The 23,520-nt window shown below is 52.0% G+C and overlaps 1 protein-coding gene across 1 annotated transcript; it reads left to right on the top strand.

Annotated features, from left to right (window-relative positions):
• The first annotated feature begins 52 nt into the window (after window positions 1-52).
• On the top strand, window positions 53-13,229 carry CD19 (CD19 molecule). The gene is made up of 16 exons (XM_054454414.2): window positions 53-1,005; window positions 5,546-5,993; window positions 6,252-6,518; window positions 6,815-7,018; window positions 7,138-7,416; window positions 9,361-9,471; window positions 10,070-10,118; window positions 10,429-10,517; window positions 10,941-11,054; window positions 11,189-11,293; window positions 11,373-11,441; window positions 11,542-11,598; window positions 11,687-11,743; window positions 12,559-12,651; window positions 12,755-12,861; window positions 13,024-13,229. The coding sequence occupies exons 2-15, from the start codon at window positions 5,906-5,908 to the stop codon at window positions 12,844-12,846; spliced, it is 1,674 nt and encodes a 557-aa protein (XP_054310389.2). The 5' UTR covers window positions 53-1,005; window positions 5,546-5,905; the 3' UTR covers window positions 12,847-12,861; window positions 13,024-13,229.
• The last annotated feature ends 10,291 nt before the right edge of the window (window positions 13,230-23,520 follow it).

The following is a 23,520-nucleotide window of genomic DNA, read 5'->3' as shown; positions in this document are numbered from 1 at the left end:
CGGCCCCGCCCCGGCTCTTCTTGGCTAGGTCGCGCGGTTCGGGAGGACGCCTGCCTTTCAAGCCCGGAAGAGGATCCCTCAGAGGTGTTGCCCGGCGTCTCTCCGTGACCTTGGAAGCCCTGCTCCAATTATGCCTCCTCCGGGACACCGGCCTGCGGAGCGCTCCCCCTCGCTCCCTCGCTGCTCCTGCCCAGAGCCAGCCTTTGATCCGCTCCGGCCACTCTTCCGCCCGAACCTGGCTTGCGTTACCGCGAATTGTGGCGGGGCCCTCCCTGCACCTCCGCCCTCTTGGAGCGTCCCTCGGGGCAGGGCCGGGTCGGCTTCATTTTTCTGAGCGCCTCGGAGTCCCCGCGTAGTTAGTCGGAGTCTGCAACTTGCACGTCCCCACCCCCATTTTGTTACTCAGCCAGTCACCGCTTCCTGCTGGCCCCCTTTCCCCCTCCCAACGCCCTCAAATCCCTCCTTTCCTGTCCGCCTGTGTGTAGATCAGGCTCTTTATCTGTGACCTCCACCCGGACGGTGACAGGCAATTCGGATTTATGTCCAGAGCCTTGGTTCCCCTTCCCCCAAACCTTTTTTCCCTCTGTAAAGGACACGCCAGGAACCTGGAAGTCCTTGATTCTACGTGTCCTCCTGCAAGTCCCGTAAACTCTACTCCAATGTGCTGACTATTCCAGAATGTGCCCCTTTTTCTCCATCTCCAGCGCTAACACTCCGTCCCAGCTCCCATCACCTCTCCTGAACTTCCCCAGTGTCTACTCGGCCCTTTAATTAATTAATTCTCCGTAAAGCACCTGGAGTGATTTTTGCAAAACACTGCATTATCTGAGCCGAGGTCTCGGCTCAAATGTTACCTCCTCAGTGAGGCCTTCCCTGATCACCCTAACTAAAATAACCACCTCTGGCTGAGTGTGGTGGCTTATGCCTATAATGCTAGCACTTTAGGAGGCCGATGGCAGGAGGATCACTTGAGCCTAGGAGTTCGAGACCAGCCTGGACAACATAGTGAGACCTCAACTCTACAAAAAATTAAAAAATTAGCTGGGCATGGCCGGACGCGGTGGCTCACGCCTGTAATCCCAGTACTTTGGGAGGCTGAGGAGGGCGGATCACGAGGTTAGGAGATCAAGACCATCCTGGCTAACATGGTGAAACCCTGTCTCTACTAAAAATACAAAAAAATTAGCCGGGCGTGGTGGCACGCGCCTATAGTCCCAGCTACTTGGGAGGCTGAGGCAGGAGAATTGCTTGAACCCGGGAGGAAGAGGTTGCAGTGAGCTGAGAGCATGCCATTACACTCCAGCCTGGGCAACAGAGCAAGACTCTGTCTCAAAGAAAAAAAATTAGCTGGGCATGGTGATGTGCATCTGTAGTCCAAGCTACTCAGGAGGCTGAGGTGGGAAGATCTACTTGAGCCCTGGAGGCCGAGGCTGCAGTGAGCATGATTGTGCCACTGCACTCCAGTCTGAGGGAGAGCAAGACCCTGTCTAAAAAAAAAAAAAAAAAATTAAATCCAGACTCCTTGTGCATGCAGCAGGGTTTCTGGGGAAGGGGCTGAAATGATGACTAGAAATCAGTCTCCAGTCAGTTTGGGGAGGGCCTTCCTGACAGCTCTCAGGTTTGAGTTTATCCTGCAGGCCCTGGGAGCCACTGAAGGCCATTGAGCAGGGGAAGCACATGACTAACATCAAAGAAGTTCTCTTGACATGCGGAGTATAGATGGGAACCAAAAGATACAGGGGACAGGGAGCCCAGGAGAGAGGCTGTTGAATGGCTTCTGATTGTGAAGGAAGGATTCAGAGGGGAAAATTGATTCTATCAATATTTAGGATATAAAATGGACTAGCCTTGATGATAGAGTGCATGTGGGGGAAGAGAAAAGAAAATTTCGGCCAGATGTGGTGGCTCATGCTTGTAATCCCTGCACTTTGGGAGGCTGAGATGGGTGGATCACCTGAGGTCAGGAGTTCAAGACCAGCCTGGCCAACATGGTGAAACCTTGTCTCTACTAAAAATAGAAAAATTAGCTGGGCGTGGTGGTGTGTACCTGTAATCCCAGCTACTCAGGTGGCTGAGGCAGGAGAATCACTTGAACCTGGGAGGCAGATGTTGCAGTGAGCCGAGATCGCATTATTGTACTCCAGCCTGGGCAACAAGAGTGAGACTCTGTCTCAAAAAAAAAGAAAATAAAATTTTCTTTCAGCTAGGTACGGTGGCTCATGCCTGTAATCCCAGCACTTTGGGAGGCTGAGGCAGGAGGATCACCTGGGCCCAGGAGTTCAAGACCAGCCTGGGCAATATAGTGAGAAAGGAGAATAAAAGGAGTTTTCCTCGCCTCTACAAAAAAAGGGAGAGAGTTTTCTTCCTAACTTCTTTAACTTTTTTTTTTTTTTTTTTTTTTTTTTTTTTTTTTTTTGAGACGGAGTCTCGCTCTGTCGCCCAGGCTGGAGTGCAGTGGCGCCATCTCGGCTCACTGCAAGCTCCGCCTCCCGGGTTCACGCCATTCTCCTGCCTCAGCCTCCCGAGTAGCTGGGACTACAGGCGCCGCCACCACGCCCAGCTAATTTTTTGTGTTTTTAATAGAGACGGGGTTTCACCATGTTAGCCAGGATGGTCTCGATCTCCTGACCTCGTGATCCACCCGCCTCGGCCTCCCAAAGTGCTGGGATTACAGGCTTGAGCCACCGCGCCCGGCCTCCTTTTTTTTTTTTGAAATGGAGTTTTGCTCTTGTCTCCCAGGCTGGAGTGCAATGGCGCGATTTTCACTCACTGCAACCTCTGCCTTTCAAGTTCAAGCGATTCTCCTGCTTCAGCCTCCCAAGTAGCTGGGATTACAAGCGCACACCACCACACCAAGCTAATTTTTGTATTTTAGTAGAGACGAGGTTCCACCATGTTGGCCAGGCTGGCCTTGAACTCCTGACCTCAAATGATCTGCCCCCGCTCAGCCTCTCAAAGTGCTGGGATTACATGAGCTACCTTGCCTGGCCCCTAACTTCTTTTCTTTCCTTTATCCAGCAAACACCTATTGAGTGTCTACTAGATGCCTGTGCACATCTAGGGATGGTAAAGATTTCTGTTCTCAAAGAACATTCTGGTGCAGGAGGCAGATGAGAAGACTAGCAAATACACATGCATAACTTGAGATTGGGGCAAGTGCTGGGAATGAAATAGGGGCATGTGATCAAAAAAGCATGTGAGTAAAGGGAATTTGAGGAGGTTTTCTTTTTCTTTTTTCTTTTCTTTTCTTTTCTTTTTTTTTTTTTTTTGAGACAAGAGTCTCACTCTGTCATCCAGGCTGGAGTGCAATGATGCAATCTCGGCTCACTGCAACCTCCGCCTCCCAGGTTCAAGCAATTCTCCTGCCTCAGCCTCCCGAGTAGCTGGGATTATAGGCATCAGTTAATTTTTTTGTATTTTTAGTAGATACTGGGTTTCACCATGTTGGCCAGGCTGGTCTCATTCTCCTGACCTCAAGTAATCCACCCGCCTCAGCCTCCCAAAGTGCTGAGATTACAGGCATGAACCACTGTGTCCAGTCTTTTTTAGTATTTTTTGTAGAGATGGGGTTTCACCATGTTGCCCAGGCTAGACTTGAACTCCGGGGCTCAAGTCATCCTCCCACCTCAGCCTCCTGAGTAGCTGAGACTACAGGTATGCGCCATCATGCCCAGATACATTTTCTTGGTATTTTTAGTAAAGACAGATTTCTGCATTTTGCCCAGGCTGGTCTTGAACTCCTGGGCTCAAGTGATCTGCCCACCTGGGCCTCCCAAAGTGCTGGGATTACAAGCGTGAGCCACCGCACCCAGCCGAGATATATATATATAGAGAGAGAGAGAGAGACAGGCTCTTGTTGCCCAGGCTGGAGTGCAGCGGTGCCATCTCGGCTCACTGCAACCTCCATCCCCCTGATCCTCCCGCCTCAGCCTCCCAAGTAGCTGGGACCACAGGCATGTGCCACCACACCCAGCTAATATTTTGTATTTTTGGTAGAGATGGGTTTTGCCATATTGCCCAGGCTGGTCTCCAACTCCTGAGCACAAGCAATCTGCCTCCTTTGGCCCCACAAAGTGCTGGGAGGTGTGAGTCACCTTGCGTGGCCTGAGATATATTTTTTTAAATAATAATATATAGATTTTTGAAGCACCGGGGGGCACAGGGAAGGCCTCTTTGAAGAAGTACCATTTGAACTGAGACCTGAGTGATGAAAAGAACCAGTCCAGCAAAGAACCAGAGCCCCCAGCAGAGATCCAGGAAAAAGGGCTGCAAGTGCAAGGGCCCTGAGGCAGGGAAGCACTTGGCAAGGAGAGTGGTGGAGGCACGAGGTGGAAAATGTAGGTAGGTCAGCAACACTCGGCCTACTAGGCCTTGGGTTGGAGTTTTTATTTTAGGTAGATGAAAAGCAACTGACATTTTTTGTTTTTTAAAAAATTTCTATAGAGATGGGTTCTCGATGTGTTGCACAGGCTGGTCTCAAATTCCTGTCCTCAAAGGATCCTCTCGCCTCAGCCTCCTAAAGTATTGGGACTACAGGCGTGAGCCTCTGTGCCTGGCTGTAACTGACATGTTTTAAGCAGGGGAATGACATGCTCTAGTGAAAGCCAGTCTGGGCAGCTGGGTAGCTAATGAGGGGATTAGAGAGATTTTGTTGAATGAAAGGCAGATCGAGTCCTGCTACTCGCCCCCTTCATTCCCCAGTGCCTCACTCTTCCGCCTCCCAGCCCCCTCAACTGGCCAAAGGGAAGTGGAGGCCCTGCCACCTGTAGGGAGGGTCCCCTGGGGCTTGCCCACAGCAAACAGGAAGTCACAGCCTGGTGAGATGGGCCTGGGAATCAGCCACTGAGAAAGTGGGTCTCTTGGGTCCCTGAATTCTTTTTCTGAGTCCCTGCAGCAGTGAAAAAGACACAGAGGCACATAGAGAGTGACAAAGAGAGAGAGAAAGAGAGAGACAGAGGAGAGGCATGGGGCAGAATAAGAACAGATTTAGGAGTTAGAACTCCTGGGTTCTTTTAAAACAATTTTTCTTTTAGAGATAGGGTCTTGTTGTGTTGCCTGGAATGGAACACAGTGGCTATTCCCAGGCATAATCATGGTGCACTGCAGCCTTGAACTCCTGGGCTCAAGCGATCCTTCTACTACAGCCTCCCAAGGACCTGGGACCATAGGCGTGTACCACTGTGCCTGGCTTTTGCCTGGTTTTGAACTGAGGCAGTATGACTTGAGCTCTTAGCCATTAATTGATGCTGTATCTCATTAACTGAGGGCTTACTATGTGCTGGACACTGGGCTAATAGTGCTGAACATATTGTCATTTTTAATCTTCACAAACAATATTTGTATAGGACTGTTTTCTTTTTTTTTTTTTTTTTTGAAACAGAGTCTCACTCTGGTGCCCAGGCTGGAGTGCAGTGGTGTGATCTCGGCTCACTGCAACCTCCGCCCCCTGGGTTCAAGTGATTCTCCTGCCTCAGACTCCTAAGTAGCTGGGATTACAGGCGCGTGCCACCATGCCAGGCTAATTTTTTTTTTTTTTTTTTTTGAGACGGAGTCTATGTGCCCAGCACTGTTCTGGGGCACTTGCAATTAGTGGTGAACAACACGGTCTCTGCTCCAAGGGGCTCACATTCTTGTGCAGAAAACAGAAATGAACAAATAAACACACAAGATCATTTCCCATGGTGGTGAGAGCTGGGATGAAAATAAACCAGCATGGCAGGGAGGAGGCAAGTGTTGTGAGTCTGGAGGGTTCCTGGAGAATGGGGCCTGAGGCGTGACCACCCCCTTCCTCTCTGGGGGGACTGCCTGCCGCCCCCGCAGACACCCATGGTTGAGTGCCCTCCAGGCCCCTGCCTGCCCCAGCATCCCCTGCGCGAAGCTGGGTGCCCCGGAGAGTCTGACCACCATGCCACCTCCTCGCCTCCTCTTCTTCCTCCTCTTCCTCACCCCCATGGAAGTCAGGCCCGAGGAACCTCTAGTGGTGAAGGTGGAAGGTATGTCCAAAGGGCAGAAAGGGAAGAGATTGAGGCTGGAAACTTGAGTTGTGGCTGGGTGTCCTTGGCTGAGTAACTTACCCTCTCTGAGCCTCCATTTTCTTATTTGTAAAATTCAGGGAGGGGTTGGAAGGACTCTGTCGGCTCCTCCACTCCCAGCTTTTGGAGTCCTCTGCTCTATAACCCGGTGTGAGGAGTGGGGGGGCTTGGAGGTCCCCCCCCACCCATGCCCACACCTCTCTCCCTCTCTCTCCACAGAGGGAGATAACGCTGTGCTGCAGTGCCTCAAGGGGACCTCAGATGGCCCCACTCAGCAGCTGACTTGGTTTCGGGAGTCCCCGTTTAAACCCTTCTTAAAACTCAGCCTGGGGCTGCCAGGCCTGGGAATCCACATGAGGCCCCTGGCCATCTGGCTTTTCATCTTCAACGTCTCTCAACAGATGGGGGGCTTCTACCTGTGCCAGCAGGGGCCCCCCTCTGAGAAGGCCTGGCAGCCTGGCTGGACAGTCAGTGTGGAGGGCAGCGGTGAGGGCCGGGCTGGGGCAGGGGCAGGAGGAGAGAAGGGAGGCCACCGTGGACAGAAGAGGTCCGCGGCCACAATGGAGCTGGAGAGGGGCTGGAGGGATTGAGGGCGAAACTCGGAGCTAGGTGGGCGGACTCCTGGGGCTTCGTGGCTTCAGTATGAGCTGCTTCCCGTCCCTCTACTTCTCACTGTCTTCTCTCTGTCTGTGGGTCTTTGTGTCTATTTATCTCTGTCTTTGAGTCTCTATCTCTCTCCCTCTCCTGGGTGTCTCTGCATTTGGTTCTGGGTCTCTTCCCAGGGGAGCTGTTCCGGTGGAATGTTTCGGACCTAGGTGGCCTGGGCTGTGGCCTGAAGAACAGGTCCTCAGAGGGCCCCAGCTCCCCTTCCGGGAAGCTCAGGAGCCCCAAGCTGTATGTGTGGGCCAAAGACCGCCCTAAGATCTGGGAGGGAGAGCCTCCATGTGGCCCACCAAGGGACAGCCTGAACCAGAGCCTCAGCCAGGGTAAGGTGATGACTGGGGAGATGCCGGGAAGCGGGGGTCCAGAGATGGAGGGAAGGGGAAACTGATGTGGTGAAACCCTGAGGATCAGGCTTTCCTTGTCTTATCTCTCCCTGTCCCAGACCTCACCATGGCCCCTGGCTCCACACTCTGGCTGTCCTGTGGGGTACCCCCTGACTCTGTGTCCAGGGGCCCCCTCTCCTGGACCCATGTGCACCCCGAGGGGCGTAAGTCCTCATTGCTGAGCCTAGAGCTGAAGGACGATCGCCCGGCCAGAGATATGTGGGTAATGGAGACGGGTCTGTTGTTGCCCCGGGCCACAGCTCAGGACGCTGGAAAGTATTATTGTCACCGTGGCAACCTGACCATGTCATTCTACCTGGAGATCACTGCTCGGCCAGGTAGAGTTTCTCTCAACTGGGAGGCATCTGTGTGGGGGTACTGGGAAGAAGCGGAAGCCAGTCAATCTTAGATTCCCCCAACCTGAGGGCTACTCCCAGCCTCACCCCAAACCCCAACTTCCACACAGAACATTGACTCCAAGTCTTTCTTTTTTTTGATGGAGTCTCGCTCTGTCGCCTAGGCTGGAGTGCAGTGGTGCCATCTCGTCTTGGCTCACTGCAACCTCCGCCTCCCAGGTTCAAGCGATTCTCCTGCCTCAGCCTCCTGAGTAGCTGGGATTACAGGTGCCCACCACCACGCCTGGCTAATTTTTTTTTTTTTGAAACGGAGTCTTGCACTGTCACCCAGGCTGGAGTGCAGTGGCGCGATCTCAGCTCACTGCAACCTCCGCCTTCCAGGTTCAAGTGATTCTCCTGCCTCAGCCTCCCAAGTAGCTGGGATTAAAGCCTGGCTAATTATTTTGTATTTTTAGTAGAGACGGGGTTTCATTATGTTGGCCAGGCTGGTCTCAAACTCCTGACCTCGTGATCCACCCGCCTTGGCCTCCCAAAGTGCTGGGATTACAGACATGAGCCATAGGGCCAGGCCAGGCCTAATTTTTGTATTTTTAGTAGAGATGGGGTTTCTCCATGTTGGACCAGGCTGGTCTTGAACTCCTGACTTCAGGTGATCTGCCTGCCTTGGCCTCCCAAAGTACTGGGATTACAGGTGTGAGCCACCGCACCTGGCCTAGACTTCAAGTCTTTCTTCCCTCACTTCCAAGACACTACTTTTCTGGGTCTTCACCTACCATTGCTTGCGCCTGCCCACCAGCTTGGGTGGAGTCTTCCTTCCTCCCCAACTCCTCACTCTTGGAGCCCTGGGCCCTCTTCTCATCCCTGTCTGCACACTTTCCCATTTGACCTTGACTCCCAATGGCTTCTTGGGTCACCATGCCTTGGTGACTCTATTCCAGGCTCCATACTCAGCCATCTCCTGTGCCATTTGATATCCCATGGACACCTCAGGCTCAACAGATACAAAATCAAACTCAATGTCTTCCCCAAGTATAGTCTTCTTGGTGGCCCAGCGTAAGCAGAGGGCACCACTACCTGCTCCCTTGCCCAGGCTAAGAACCTGGGCATCCTTCCTTTTCCTCACCCGGTCCAACAAACTGGTCACAGTGTTCTGCCAGTTCTCTCTCCATGCAATCCTATCATGCTGTCTTAACTGCAATTCACAAACCCAACCCCAACTTTCACTCCAAACTTGATCCAAGCAATGTGCTGGATCCCAACTGTAACCTTGCAAACTCAACTCTGCCCTTCACTTTGACCATGACTATCCTTAATTGCAGCAGGAAACTGATCATTATGCTCTCTTCAATCCACACATTGCCTCTGAGTACAGCCATGGTTTGTCCATGATTTGCTCAAAAGACACTGCCCCATGTCCTGTGCCAGGCTCTGTGACAATCCCTGACCTCCTGGGGCGTGGCTTCTTAGAGAGAGGAGAGCCTTTCTCACAGCTTGGGACTTTGAGTCCGTGTCTTTTTTTTTTTTTTCTTGAGATGGAGTTTTGCTCTGGTTGCCCAGGCTGGAGTGCAGTGATCTCGGCTCACTGAAACCTCCGCCTCCCGGGTTCAAGCGATTCTCCTGCCTCAGCCTCCCAAGTAGCTGAGATTATAGGCATGTGCCATCACGCCCAGCTAATTTTTTTTTTTTTTTGGTATTTTTAGTAGAGATGGGGTTTCACCATGTTGGCCAGGCTGGTCTCCAACTCCTGACCTCAGGTGATCCACCCACCTTTGCCTCCCAAAGTGGTGGGATTACAGGCGTGAACCACTGCGCCTGGCCGAGTCTGTGTCTTGCCTCTGTGCCCCAGACTTGCGGTTCCTTGAGGTCTCGGGATTGGGACGTAAGATGCCAGCCTGGGGTCCTCGTCTCATAGCCCCTTCCCCCTAGTACTATGGCACTGGCTGCTGAGGACTGGTGGCTGGAAGGTCTCAGCTGTGACTTTGGCTTATCTGATCTTCTGCCTGTGTTCCCTTGTGGGCATTCTTCATCTTCAAAGAGGTGAGTCATGTCCCTAGTGGGTCTGTCCAAACCCTACTCCATCTTCCCCAGGATAAGCCGTCTCTGGCCAGTCTGACAACCACCTTTCTTTCCTCCCATCCCTCCTTTCAAGACCCCAGAATCCTGTTCTCCCCAGTCTTCCTCTAGCCTCCCTCAAACTTCCCAAGCCTCTTGCAATTTTTTTTTTTTTTTTGAGACAGGGTCTCATTCTGTCACCCCAGCTAGAGTGCAGTGGCACAATCTGAGCTCACTGTAACCTCTGCCTCCCAGGCTTAAGTGATTCTTGTGCCTCAGCCTCCCGAGTAGCTGGGACTACAAGTGTATGCCACCACACCCTGCCAATTTTTTATATTTTTAGTAGAGACGAGGTTTCACCATGTTGGCCAGGCTGGTCTCGAACTCTTGACCTCAAATGATCCGCCCACCTCGGCCTCCCAAAGTGCTGGGATTACAGGCACGAGCCACCGCGCCAGTCCGCCTTGCAATTTGAACTCCTGTCTCCTCTGTTGAACCAAGTGACCTCCCCAGCACCTGGCCCCACAAATCCTCACCCTGCCAAGCAGTCCCTCCTCTGATCACTCCCTTTAACTCCCACCAGCCCTGGTCCTGAGGAGGAAAAGAAAGCGAATGACTGACCCCACCAGGAGGTAATGCAACCAGTGCACCCCGCGGTAACACCCTCCACCTTCCCTTTATGCCTTGCACTTACTGTTTCCTCTGCCCAGGGGTTCTTTGCTCCGTCTCTACTGTTTCAAATACTGCCCAACCTCAAAGCCCAGCTCCAAAGCTACCTCCTCTGTGAAGACCTCCTTGGAAATGATCATCTCAGACTCCTCTATTGGCTGTCCCAGCACAAGTGATCACGTTTAACTTCTCAAGGCCTGGACAGAATCTTGAGTGGGTCCGCCATTCCATTCCAAGTCGGCCCTCACCGTGCACTTCCTCTTCTCCCGCCAGATTCTTCAAAGTGACGCCTCCCCCAGGAAGCGGGCCCCAGAACCAGTACGGGAACGTGCTGTCTCTCCCCACACCCACCTCAGGCCTCGGTAAGAGGCACCGCCCCTCCAGCCTATAGCTCCGCCCCAGATCTGGGGCTCCACCCCCACTGTCCTCATCCCTCCAATCCGCTGTGCGCCAAGCCTTCTGGAGCTCGGAACTCCGCCCCCCGGGGCGGGGAGTCCCACCCAGCTATGAGCCCCGCCTCTAGAACAAGGCCCCGCCTCCAGGGCTCAGAGCCACGCCCCCAGGACCCAGAGCCTGAAGTCGTGATCAAGAGCAGAACCTCGCCCCAGAACTGAAGGCCTCGGCCCTAGATTTAGATCCCGCCCCAGGGTTCAAGGCCGGGTTCCTAGGCCCAGAGTCCATTCGCAGAGCCCAAAACATCCTCTTGCCGTGCTCCGCCGCGCGGACCCTTAGCCTTGACCGCCCCCATCTCTTCTGACCCCGTCTTACAACGCCCCTCTCGCCAGGACGCGCCCAGCGTTGGGCCGCAGGCCTGGGGGGCACTGCCCCGTCTTATGGAAACCCGAGCAGCGACGTCCAGGCGGATGGAGCCGTGGGGTCCCGGAGCCCGCCGGGAGTGGGTGAATGACTGGGAGAGGGAAGGGTCTTTCCCCACATGGAGGGGGTTGGAGCGGTCTGTGGCCCGAATAGTGGACTGGGGCCTGGAGGAGAGGGGGCATGACTCGGTTCCCCATCCCCATCCCCAAACCCCCAGGCCCAGAAGAAGAGGAAGGGGAGGGCTATGAGGAACCTGACAGTGAGGAGGGCTCCGAGTTCTATGAGAACGACTCCAACCTTGGGCAGGACCAGCTCTCCCAGGGTAAGGCTGCCCTCCCCCGTGGCCCCCCACCTCTGCGGTGGCCTGTGGACTCCCATGGACACCCCTCCTTCTCCACCAGATGGCAGTGGCTATGAGAACCCTGAGGATGAGCCCCTGGGTCCTGAGGATGAAGACTCCTTCTCCAACGGTAACTTGGGGCCTTTGTGGGACCTCAGAGACTTAGGTGTAATTGCAGCGCTGTGACACCCCTAGAAGGGGTCCCTGGAGTTCTCTCTCTTCTGCCACAGCTGAGTCTTACGAGAACGAGGATGAAGAGCTGACCCAGCCGGTCGCCAGGACAATGGGTGTGTGTGAGGATGGCAACAGTCCAGGGGGGAGGTGGAGGACGCCTGGAGGCCAGGAGGAATAGTAATCTCCCTCTTCCCTTTCCAGACTTCCTGAGCCCTCATGGGTCAGCCTGGGACCCCAGCCGGGAAGCAACCTCCCTGGGTGAGAGATGCTTTCGATCAGACTGCCTTGCCCAGCTTGGGTGACCTGGCCTCAGCTCTGACACCAGACCCAACTTTGACCTGACCCTGACCCCAAACCCGAACCCAATCCTGTGACTCCTTTCACCTCAACACTGAGCCCCATCCCCCATCCTGAGCCCCATCCCCCATCCTGACCCCCAATATTTACCCCCTCCCTAACTGTGAATATCAACACCGATCCCAATGCAGTATCAGCCTGGACTTGACCTCCACCTCACCTCAGCCCCAGTGCAGACCTCAACTTGGACCCCAGCTCACTCTGCAGCTTCTTCATGACTCTGACTCCCTCCAGTTTTTTCTTTTTCTTTTTTTTTTTTTTTTTTGAGACGGAGTCTCGCTCTGTCGCCCAGGCTGAAGTGCAGTTGCCACCTCTGCCTCCTAGGTTCAAGCGATTCTCATGCCTCAGCCTCCTGAGTAGCTGGGATTATAGATATTTGCCACCACACCTGGCTAATTTTTGTATTTTCAGTAGAGACAGGGTTTCGCCATGTTGGCCAGACTGGTCTCAAACTCCTGGCCTCTAGTGATTACAGGCATGAGCCACCACGCCCAGCCCAGTTCTGTTCTTGACCCCTTCCCTAGCCATAATCTAACCCATATCTAACCCTGACCTACAGCTAACCGGGGCCCCAAACCCGATGCTGACCGAATCACCCCTTCCCAGCACAGCATGGGTGATGCCCCTCACCTTCCTCTGCCCCTCGGTCTTCCTCCTTACCGTAGGCTGTACTTCCCATGCCCTAGCCTCCAATTCTCCATCCTCCGCCCAAGCAGGGTCCCAGTCCTACGAGGATATGAGAGGAATCCTGTATGCAGCCCCCCAGCTCCGCTCCATTCGGGGCCAGCCTGGACCCAATCATGAGGAAGGTGGGTGCTTCTGCTGCTGTCCCGTGCTGTCCCTTGGGCTGACTTTGCCATCCAGCCTACTTCCAGTGCCACCCGTGTTCTCCTCCTCCCTGGTCCTATCCAGATGCAGACTCTTATGAGAACATGGATAATCCCGACGGGCCAGACCCAGCCTGGGGAGGAGGGGGCCGCATGGGCACCTGGAGCACCAGGTGATCCTCAGGTGGCCAGGTGAGCTGGGACTGCCCCTAGGGAAAGGGGGGAGGGAGGGAGATAGGCACGGATGGCAGTGGCTGCTGGCTCTCAGGGAGGGAGAGGGAACAGGGTTCCTAGGGCCTGGTAGGCAGGGGGAGGGCTGCTGGACCCCTCCCCGTCACCGTTTCTTCTGCATAGCCTGGATCTCCTCAAGTCCCCAAGATCCACACCTGACTCTGAAATCTGAAGACCTCGAGCAGATGATGCCAACCTCTGGACCAATGTTGCTTAGGATGTGTGCATGTGTGTATATGTGTGTGTGTGTGTATATACATGCCAGTGACACTTCCAGTCCTTAAATAAACTCAATGAGCTCTTCCAATCCTATGAAGTAGTGCCATTGTGTGGGAAGGAAGGGAAGGAAAGGAAAGGAAGGAAAAGGAAGGGAAGGAAAGGCATCTTGAATCCCATGGAAGAAGGAGGGCTGCCTTCTGCATACAAAGGGCCTTTGCCTGGTGCGGTGGCCCACACTTGTAATCCCAGCACTTTAGGAGGCCAAGCAGGTGGATCATTTGAGGTCAGGAGTTCGAGACCAGCCTGGCCAACCTGGTGAAACCCCGTCTCTACTAAAAATACAAAAATTAGCTGGGTGTGATGGCGAGCCTGTAGTCCCAGCTACTCGGGAGGCTGAGGTTGGAGAATCACTTGAACCCGGGAGGCAAAGGTTGCAGTGAGCGGAGATGGTGCCATTACACTTCAGCCTGGGCGACAGAGCGAGACTCCGTATCAACAAAAAACAAAAATAAAAATAAAACAAAGGGCCTTTCCCCTTCCATGGCCTAGTCTTCACCTACTGCCCTCTTTTGCCCACTGCCCACAGATCCCTCACCATCAGCCCCCTCCCACCATCCAGCTACCCCATTATCATTAATTCAGCAGTTGCACGCTGGGTGCCCAGTGGAGGAAAAACAGCCCAGGAATTAGCAGTCTAGTTAGAAGACGCTATTCATTGTCACTGAGTACTTATTTATTGAGCATCTACTATACTCTTCTTTTTTTTGTTTGTTTTTGAGACAGGCTCTCGCTTTGTTGCCCAGGCTGGAGTACAGTGGTGCAATCATGGCTCACTGCAGCCTCGACCTCCCAGGCTCAAGAGTTTCTCCCACCTCAGCCTCCCAAGTAGCTGGGATTACAGGTGCCCGCCACCATGCCCAGCTAATTTTTTGTATTTTTAGTAGAGACGGGGTTTCACTATGTTGGCCAGGCTGGTCTCGAATGCCTGACCTCATGATCCACCCGCCTCGGCCTCCCAAAGTGCTAGGATTACAGGCGTGAGCCACCGCACCCGGTCACAGCTCATTTTTTATTTTTTGTAGAGACGAGGTCTTGCCATGCTGCCCAGGCTGGTCTTGAACGCCTGGGCTCCAGTGATCCTACCAACCTTGGCCTCCCAAAGTGCTGAGATTACAGGCTCCCTCTACCACACCCAGATAATTTTGTATTTTTAGTAGAGATGGGGTTTCCTCATGCTGGCCAGGCTGGTCTCAAACTCCTGACCTCAGGTGATCCACCTGCCTCAGCCTCCCAAAGTTCTGGGATTACAGGCGTGAGCCACAGTGCCGGACCTTACTATGTTCTAAGCACTAATATCAATGAGCAAATTTTATCCTTATAATAACTTCACAAAGATAGTAAGCACTTATGTGCCAGGATTATATTCAAATATTTTATGTATATTTTATGGACATGTTATGTATGCTTGTGTATATTCGTTCATTTTATCTTTACGAACCCTATGAGGTAGGTATACTATTAATATTATTTTCGCCATTTGTTTTCTTTCTTTCTTTCTTTCTTTTTTTTTTTTTGAGACAGGGTCTCACTCTGTCACCCAAGCTGGAGTGGGTGGTGCCATCTTGGCTCACTGCAACCTCTGCCTCCTGGGTTCAAGCGATTCTGCTGCCTCAGCCTCCCAAGTAGCTGGGATTACAGGCCTGTGCCACCACACCTGGCTAATTTTTGTATTTTTAGTAGAGATGGAGTTTCTCCATGTTGGCCAGGCTAGTCTCTGTCTCCTGGCCCCCAGTTAACAACCCCCTGCCTCGGCTTCCCACCCTGTTTTTGTTGTAGAAATTTCTTCTTTATCTCTGAGCATGTAAAACTTACTTCATCTTTTTTTTTTTTTTTTTTTTTGAGACAGAGTCTCGCTCTGTCACCCAGGCTGGAGTGCAGTGGCACCGTTTCAGCTCACTGCAACCTCTCTCTTTCCTGTTCAAGCGATTCTCCTGCCTCTGCCTCCTGAGTAGCTGGCATTATAGGCATGCGTCACCATAGTCGGCTAATTTTTGTATATTTAGTACAGACGGGGTTTCACCATGTTGGCCAGGCTGGTGTCAAACTCCTGACCTCAGGTGATCCGCCCACCTCAGCCTCCCAAAGTGCTGGGATTACAGGCGTGAGCCACTGCGCCTGGCCTATCTTTTTTTTTTTTTTTTTTTGACAGAGTCTTGTTCTGTCACCCAGGCTGGAGTGCAGTGGCTCGATCATAGCTCACTGCAACTCCTGGTCTCAAGCGATCTGCCTGCCTTGGCCTCCCAGGGTGCTGGGATTACAGGCACCCAGCCCCTAAAACTTCTTTCATCTGTATTAACATTACTACGATGTGCCAGGCATTGTACCATTCTCCAGGTGGTGACTCATTTTATCTTTACCACTGTCCTATGGGGAAAGTACACTAAAAATTATTATTATTTTACAGCTCAGGAGATTGAGGCACAGATAAATTAAATACTTCAATTGCTAACTGACTTTAGGCAACTTAACTTGACCCTCCACTGCCTCAGCTATAAAATCCCATTAAGGCAGAGGCATGCTGTAGTTACTATTACCTTTACATGGCATGTAAAAGAAGTCAAAGAACCTTCCATGGAGGCAGGGTGCAGTGGCTTACGTCTGTAATCCCAGCCCTTTTGGAGGCCAAGGTGGGTAGGATCAACTGAGGTCAGGAGTTCGAGACCAGCCTGGCCAACATGGCTAAACCCGTCTCTACTAAAAATACAAAAAGTAGCTGGGCGTGGTGGCGGGCGCCTGTAATTACAGCTACTCGGGAGGCTGAGGCAGGAGAATTGCTTGAATCCTGGAGGCGGAGGTTGCAGTGAGCTGAGATGGCACCACTGCACTCCAGCCTGGGCGGCAGAGCGAGACTCCGTCTCAAAATAATAACAAGAAAAACCTTCCATGGTGACCCCGTGAGCCATGAGAATGGACGTCCCCATGGAAGGTTTCTTTGATTTCACGGAAGGTATCTTTGACTTCTTTGTGTTTCTCCTGCCTGTGACAGCCTCATGGGTTCCTGGGACCCCACGGACAACCCCTGGGGCTGGCTTGCTTTGGCTCCTGCCACAGTCTTACAGGCTGAACAAGATTCTGACCATCTTATTTATGAGTTCCTCAGAACAGGTTTCTGCACCAGAGGTTTGGGCTAACTCCAAGCCTATACTTTGGTCCGCCTTGGGGTTCTGAGTGTCTGGATGGCTTTTTCCATCCACTCTCAGGTGGCTCACTTCTACATTGTGCGCCAGGGCCTGGGGATGGATTTTTTTTTTTTTTTTTTTTTTTTGAGACAAAGTCTTGCTCTTGCCCAGGCTGGAGTGCAGTGGTGCGATCTCGGCTTACTGCAATCTCCGCCTCCTGGGTTCAAGCGATTCTCCTGCCTCAGCCTCCTGAATAGCTTGGATTACAGGCACGTGCCACTATACCAGCTAATTTTTGTATTTTTAGTAGAGACGGGGTTTCTCCATGTTGGTCAGGCTGGTTTCGAACTCTTGGCCTCAAGTGATCCACCCGCCTCAGCCTCCCAAAGGCCAAAGTGCTGAGATTACAGCCCAGGGTGGAGTGTAATGGTGTGATCTTGGCTCACTGCAACTTCCACCTCCTGGATTTAAGTGATTCTCCTGCCTCAGCCTCCCGAGTAGCTTGGATTACAGGTGCCTGCCACCATGCCTGGCTAATTTTTTATATTTTTAGTAGAGACGAGGGGGGGGTTTCACTATGTTGGCCAGGCTGGTCTTGAACTCCTGACCTCCTGATCCACCCGCCTTGGCCTCCCAAAGTGCTGGGATTACAGGCGTAAGCCACCTTGCCCGGTCCCCTTGTGGGTGTTAAAATGCCAATCGTAGGGGATTCCTGCATTCCTGTAGGCTGCTTGACTTCACCGTCCCCACTGCTCCCATCACTGTGGCTTTGATTTTCCTCCTTATTCTGGAACCAAGAAGATTCTGTCTTCCTTTTGAGCTTAGCTACCTATTAAAAAAAAAAAAAAAGCAGCACTCCTCATTATATTTTGCTTAGTGTATGCATGCATTTGGAATACAAACCTCTAGTACTTCTTTATGCTTACATCTTGAACACAAGTCTCTGAGACTCCAAAAAAAATCCAGATCATCTGGTGCAGCATTTGTCTGCTCCCCACCAGCTGTTCGCATTGCCATAATCCCCTACCTTAAGCTTCAGCTAAAATAAGCTCTCACATGCCGTTCCCTATTACCTTTCTCCCAGCCTGCTTCATTCATCTTGGTTTCCTGCCTGTCTGAAGCACCTGAGCCTGTGACTCCTGGTGAAAATATCCTGCTGGCCAGCCTTGGTGGCTCACACCTGTGATCCCAGCACTTTGGGAGGCCGAGGCGGGTGGATCATGAGGTCAGGAGTTCGAGATCAGCCTGGCCAACATGGTGAAACCCCGTCTCTACTAAAAATACAAAAATTAGCCAGGCATGGTGGCTTGTGCCTGTAGTCCCAGGGAGGCTGAGGCATGACAATTGCTCGAACCCGGGAGGCGGAGGTTGCAGTGAGCCGAGATCGCGCCATTGCGCTCTACCTTGGGCGACAGAGCAAGACTCTGTTTCAAAAAATAGAAAACAAAAAGAACACATCCTGTCTTGCTGGGATCGGATCCATGTCCAAGTCATCTCTGTGCCCCTCCTCCCCAGCTGGGGGATGAGAAGGGTCAGGGAATGAGTGGGGGAGGAGGAGGAGGAGTGAATGAAGGGCTGTGGGAAGTGCTGTGATGGGTGCTTTATGCATTTGGGGTGCAGAGGAAGGAGACACCCTTGTGGGCTCTGCCACTTTGGGGAGTCTCCCAGGAAGCTGAGGTTGGAACAGAGGTGTGCTGCCTCCCACCAAGTGCCCTGGAATCAGACTAGCTGGTTTTTTGTTTTTTTTTTTTTTTTTGATGGAGTCCGGTTCTGTCGCCCAGGTTGGAGTGCAGTGGTGCAATCTTGGCTCACTGCAACCTCCACTTCCCAGGTTCAAGCAATTCTCCTGCCTCAGCCTCCTGAGTAGCTGGGACTACAGGTACACACCACCATGCCTGGCTAGATTTTTTTTGTTTGTTTGTATTTTTAGTAGAGACGGGGTTTCATCATATTGGCCAGGCTGGTCTTGAACGCCTGACCTCAGATGATCCGCCTGCCTCAGCCTCCCAAAGTGGTGGGTTTACAGGCATGAGCCACTGTGCCTGGCCCAGACTAGCTGGGTTTATGTGAATCCTGGCTCCACCCCTTCCCAGCTACATGACTTAAGCTCTCTGAACTGCAGTTTCCTGGTCTGTAAAATACACCATGAAATAGTAATTCAGAAAATGAGGACATTATCAATGAGTCTTAAATGACATGTAAAGCATACAACAGTGGCTTAGCAACGACTCAAACATGAACTCTTATTATTTGACATCTTATTTATTTATTTATTTATTTATTTATTTATTTATTTTGAGACATGGTCTCACTAGGCTAGGCTAGGCCAGGTTAGAGGGTAATGGCACAATCATACCCCACCATAACTTTGAACTCCTGCATTCGAGTAATTCTCCCGCCTCAGCCTCCCTAGTAGCTGGGACTATAGGCGTGCACCACCACACCCGGCTGGCTAACTTCTGTATTTTTTGGTAGAGAAGGGGTTTTGCCATGTTGCCCAGGCTGGACTCGAGCTCCTGGCCTCAAGTGATCCTCCCACCTCGGCCTCCCAAAGGGCTATGATTACAGTCATGAGCCACTGCACCTGGCCAAAAAATAATTTTTTTTTTTTTAAGAGATGAGGTCTCGGCTGGGCACGGTGGCTCACACCTGTAATCTCAGCACTTTTGGAGGCTGAGGCGGGTGGATCACTAGGTCAAGAGATCGAGACCATCCTGGCCAACATGGTGAAACCCCACCTCTACTAGAAATACAAAAATTAGCTGGCCTGGTGGCACACGCCTGTAGTCCCAGCTACTTGAGAGGCTGAGGCAGGAGAATCGCTTGAACCCAGGAGGCAGAGGTTGCAGTGAGCCGAGATCGTGCCACTGCACTCCAGCCTGGCAACAGAGTGAGACTCCGTCTCAAACAAAAACAAAAACAAAAAACAGATGAGGTCTCGCTATGTTTGCCCAGGCTAGCCTTGAGCTCCTGGACTCAAGCAATCTTCCCATCTCAGCATTCCTAGTAGCTGGGACTTACAGGTGCACTTTCAGCTCTTGAGCAAGGTTTGGGGAAAGGAGACTTGAAAATTTTAGACTCTCAGGGCCACCTCCTGCTTGCGGCTTGCAGTGGCTGAAGGCCTGGGGCTGGGAAGTCGGTGGAGTCCAGGAGCCTCCGTTTCCTGGAAAACAGCTCCACCTGCTGGCTGTTGTGCGCCTGCAGTCCTGACCTTGGCTGAGTCTGCACGGGGAAGGGAAATGCATGCTGGTCCAGCTGGGGGCGCCTGGAGGGGACATCGGTGCCGCGGTTGGGATGGAGGCGTATGGGATGGGACAAGGGCAGAGGTCGACATGCCGTTCTGCGTGGATGTATGAGGCGCGAGTTTTGTGAGCACCGTGGGTGTGTGAGCAGCATGTGGTATTGGGTGTGTGCCGTGTGGGTATCCTGCGCGACGTGTGGCGTGGGACGTAAGTGTGAGGCGGCAAGGGGGTTATACGGTTGGAGGCAAAGTGGGAAAGAGTGAAGTGTTGAAGGGGCGTGTTTGTGTTGTGTTGGGATATATGTTGTGCAGGAGTTGCCAACGCTGTGGATGTGTGGAGGGCGTGTAGTCTCGGAGGTGCACAATATTGTTGGTAGGAGGTGTTGGCGAGTGTGTTCGGGAAATATAATTAAGAAACAAAATATCTCAACCCAACAAACTTCTCCACAAAGGTAGTAGAGACAGAAAACAGTTTTATTATTATTTTTGGTTAAAAAGTTGTAAAATGGGCCGGGCGTGATGGCTCACGCCTGTAATCCCAGCACTTTGGGAGGCTGAAGCGGGCGGATCACCTGAGGTCTGGAGTTCGAGACCAGCCTGACCAACATGGAGAAACCCCATCTCTACTAAAAATACAAAAAGTTAGCCAGGCATGGTGGCGCATGTCTGTAATCCCAGCTACTCAGGAGGCTGAGGCAAGGGAATCGCTTGAACCAGGGAGGTGGAGGTTGCAGTGATCCAAGATTGCGCCACTGCACTCCAGCCTGGGCAACAAGAGTGAAACTCCATCTCAAAAAAAAAAGAAAAAGTTTTAAAATGTATTATTATTTTTCGTAGAGTTGGGGGTTTTACTATATTGCCCAGGCGTATCTTAACACTCAGCCTGAAGTGATCCTCCCACCTTGGCCTCCCAAAGTGCTGGGATTACAGACGTGAACCACTGTGCCTGGCCTTAAATTGTATGTATTTATTTATTTTTAGAGAGAGGGTCTTGCTCTGTTGCCCAGGCTAGAGTGCAGTGGTGAGATCATAGCTCACTGCAGCCTTGAACTCCTGGGCTCTATCAGCCTCCCAAGTAGCTAGGACTACAGGTGTGCATCACCACACCCACTAATTATTATTACTTTTTGTAGAGACAGGGTCTTGCTATATTGCCCAGGCTGGCCTTGAACCCTAGACCTCAAGTGATCCTCCCACTTCAGGCTCCCAGAGCTGGGATTACAGGCATAAGCCAACGTGCCTGGGCTGGTTTTATTATTGAATAAGCATAATTTTTATTTCTTTTTTGACATGGAGTTTCACTCTCGTTGCCCAGGCTGGAGTGCAATGGCACAATCTCAGCTCACTGGAACCTCCGCCTCCCGGGTTCAAGTGATCCTCCTGCCTCAGGCTCCGGAGTAGCTGGGATTACAGGTGCCCACCACAATGCCTGGCTAATTTTTTGTATTTTTAGTAGAAAAATACACCACCCTATTGGCCAGGCTGGTCTTGAACTCCTGACCTCAGGCGATCCAACCACCTCAGCCTCCCAAAGTACTGGGATTACAGGCGTGAGCCACTGCACCCGGCTTGAATAAGCATTAAGTCAGAATGTGATGCACATCACTGGCAATCTGGTAAAAGATTGCAAAGGCAAAAAGAAATATCCTTCGTTACAGCCAAGCAGGTGTAAACCATTATCCTGTTTTCAAGATAAAATTTCAAATTCCATATTGTTACAGGAGCTGCAGGTTCATATGCCCACTGTGCAGTCACAGCTCTGTGACTCTGAGACAGTGGGGAAGCAGCAGAGAGAGTTTAATGATCGCAGGGTGCCGAGCGAGGTGATGGGAAGAGACCCTCAAATCTCTCTCCAAGGAGTTCTGGGCTGGGGCTTTTAAGGGGTTTGTGGGGGGTGATGGGCTGGAAAATTGGGGTCATTGATTGGTTGGGAAGGGGGATGAAATCATCAGGGTGTAGAAGCTGCATTTTGGGGGGAGTCAGCTCTTTGTGGGGCCCTTCAGGTCAGCTGAGTCAGTAGTTCCATCAAGACCTGAAGGAATATCTCAAAGGGAACACCTAATGTAATGTCCAAGCTGTGATTCGAGAGCAGTTAGGGGGAACTATAATCTTGTGACAAGGGCTATGTGACTGTGGGGCAACAGGCACCAGATGGCTTTGGGGAAGCAGGTCAGGGAGCAGCTGCCCTGAGATCAATGCTGAGTGCACCGCAAGCTTGGTTTCTTTTCATTTCTCCCTCTCCCTTCTTCTCAAGTTTATAGGAGTGGTTGCAATACCATGTTTTCAAGATAAACAATGACTAGTCCTCACGTCAGAGGACTTGACAACACCTTTAGTCAAACATAGTTCAGCTTTTTTTTTTGGGACGGAGTCTCACTCTGTCGCCCAGGCTGGAGTGCTGTGGTGCGATCTTGGCTCACTGCAACCTCCGCCTCCTGGGTTCACGCCATTCTCCTGCCTCAGCCTCCTGAGTAGCTGGGACTACAGGCGCCCGCCACCACGCCTGGCTAATTTTTTGTATTTTTTAGTAGAGACGGGGTTTCACTGTGTTAGCCAGGATGGTCTCAATCTCTGGACCTTGTGATCCGCCTGCCTTGGCCTCCCAAAGTGCTGGGATTACAGGTGTGAGCCACCGCGCATGGCTTTTTTTTTTTTCTTTTGCAGCAGAGTCTGGCTCTGTCACCCAGGCTGGAGGGCAATGGCTTGATCTCAGGTCACTGCAACCTCCGCCTCCTGGGTTCAAGTGATCCTCCTGCCTCAGCCTCCCAAGTAGCTGGGAATATAGGCGTGCACCACCATGCCCAGCTAATTTTTTTTTTTTTGGTATTTTAGTAGAGATGGGGTTTCACCATGTTGGCCAGGCTGGTCTCGAACTCCTGACCTCAAGTGATCCACCCGCCTCGGCCTCCCAAAGTGCTGGGATTACAGGCGTGAGCCACTACGCCTGGCCCCAGTCTAACTTTATGATGGTAAGTGGGGTGACCACCTGTGTTATCGAATTGGCTTGTATGGTAGGGGTGGGTAGACACAAACTTTTCATATCTTTAGGACAGGAGGTAGCCTGCATCTTGGAGCACGACTGAAGCCAAGCTTTTCCCTCCTAGGGGAAATGGGAGACAGGAGAGTTAACTGCCTTGACGACGGCATTTCGTCAGGGCTCCCAGGTCCTTGAATTCCTGAATTCGGAGACTGGCAAGTGGCTTATGTAGCTATCATGAAGATTTACATATGCCAGGCTGGGTGCTGTGGCTTACACCTGTAATCCCCGCACTTTGGGAGGCCGAGCCAGGTGGATCACTTGAGGTCAGGAGTTCAAGACCAGCCTGGGCAACATGGTGAAACCCCGTCTCTACTAAAAATACAAAAATTAGCTGGGCGAGGTGGCAGGCACCAGTAATCCCAGCTACTCGGGAAGCTGAGGCAAGAGAATCATTTGAACCCTGAAGGTGGAGGTTGCAATGAGCTGAGATCACACCATTGCACTCCAGCCTGGGCCACAGAGCGAAACTCCGTCTCAAGAAAAAGAAAAAAATAAAATAGTCGGGCACAGTGGCTCACGCCCGTAATCCCAGCACTTTGGGAGGCCAAGGCGGGGGAGGGGGTGGATCACCTGAGGTCAGGAGTTCAAGACCAGCCTGACCAACATGGTGAGACCCCATCTCCACTAAAAATACAAAATTAGCTGGGCATGGTAGTGCACGCCTGTAATCAATTCCAGCTACTTGGGAGACTGAGGCACGAGAATTGCTTGAATCTGGGAGGCAGAGGTTGCAGTGAACTGAGATCGAGCCATTGCACTCCAGCCTGGGCAACAAGAGCTAAACTCCATCTCAACATAAATAAATAAACAAAATTAAATAAATGAATAAAATAAAATTTAAAAATAAATAAATACATAAGATTTTTTTTTTTTTTGAGACGGAGTCTCACTCTGTTGCCCAGGCTGGAGTGCAGTGGTACAATCTTGGCTCAGTGCAACCT

Source organism: Pongo pygmaeus, chromosome 18 (assembly GCF_028885625.2).
Source record: "Pongo pygmaeus isolate AG05252 chromosome 18, NHGRI_mPonPyg2-v2.0_pri, whole genome shotgun sequence".
Classification (NCBI taxonomy): domain Eukaryota; kingdom Metazoa; phylum Chordata; class Mammalia; order Primates; family Hominidae; genus Pongo; species Pongo pygmaeus.
The sequence above is the reverse complement of the archived record's forward strand: the minus strand, read 5'-3'. Positions and strand labels throughout refer to the sequence as shown.

Coding starts and splice junctions, on each gene's coding strand:
- CD19 (XM_054454414.2), top strand. CDS start 5,906: ATGCCACCTCCTCGCCTCCTCTTCTTCCTCCTCTTCCTCACCCCCATG. Junction 6,519..6,814: donor AGTCAGTGTGGAGGGCAGCG/GTGAGGGCCGGG, acceptor GTCTCTTCCCAG/GGGAGCTGTTCCGGTGGAAT. Junction 7,417..9,360: donor GGAGATCACTGCTCGGCCAG/GTAGAGTTTCTC, acceptor CCTTCCCCCTAG/TACTATGGCACTGGCTGCTG.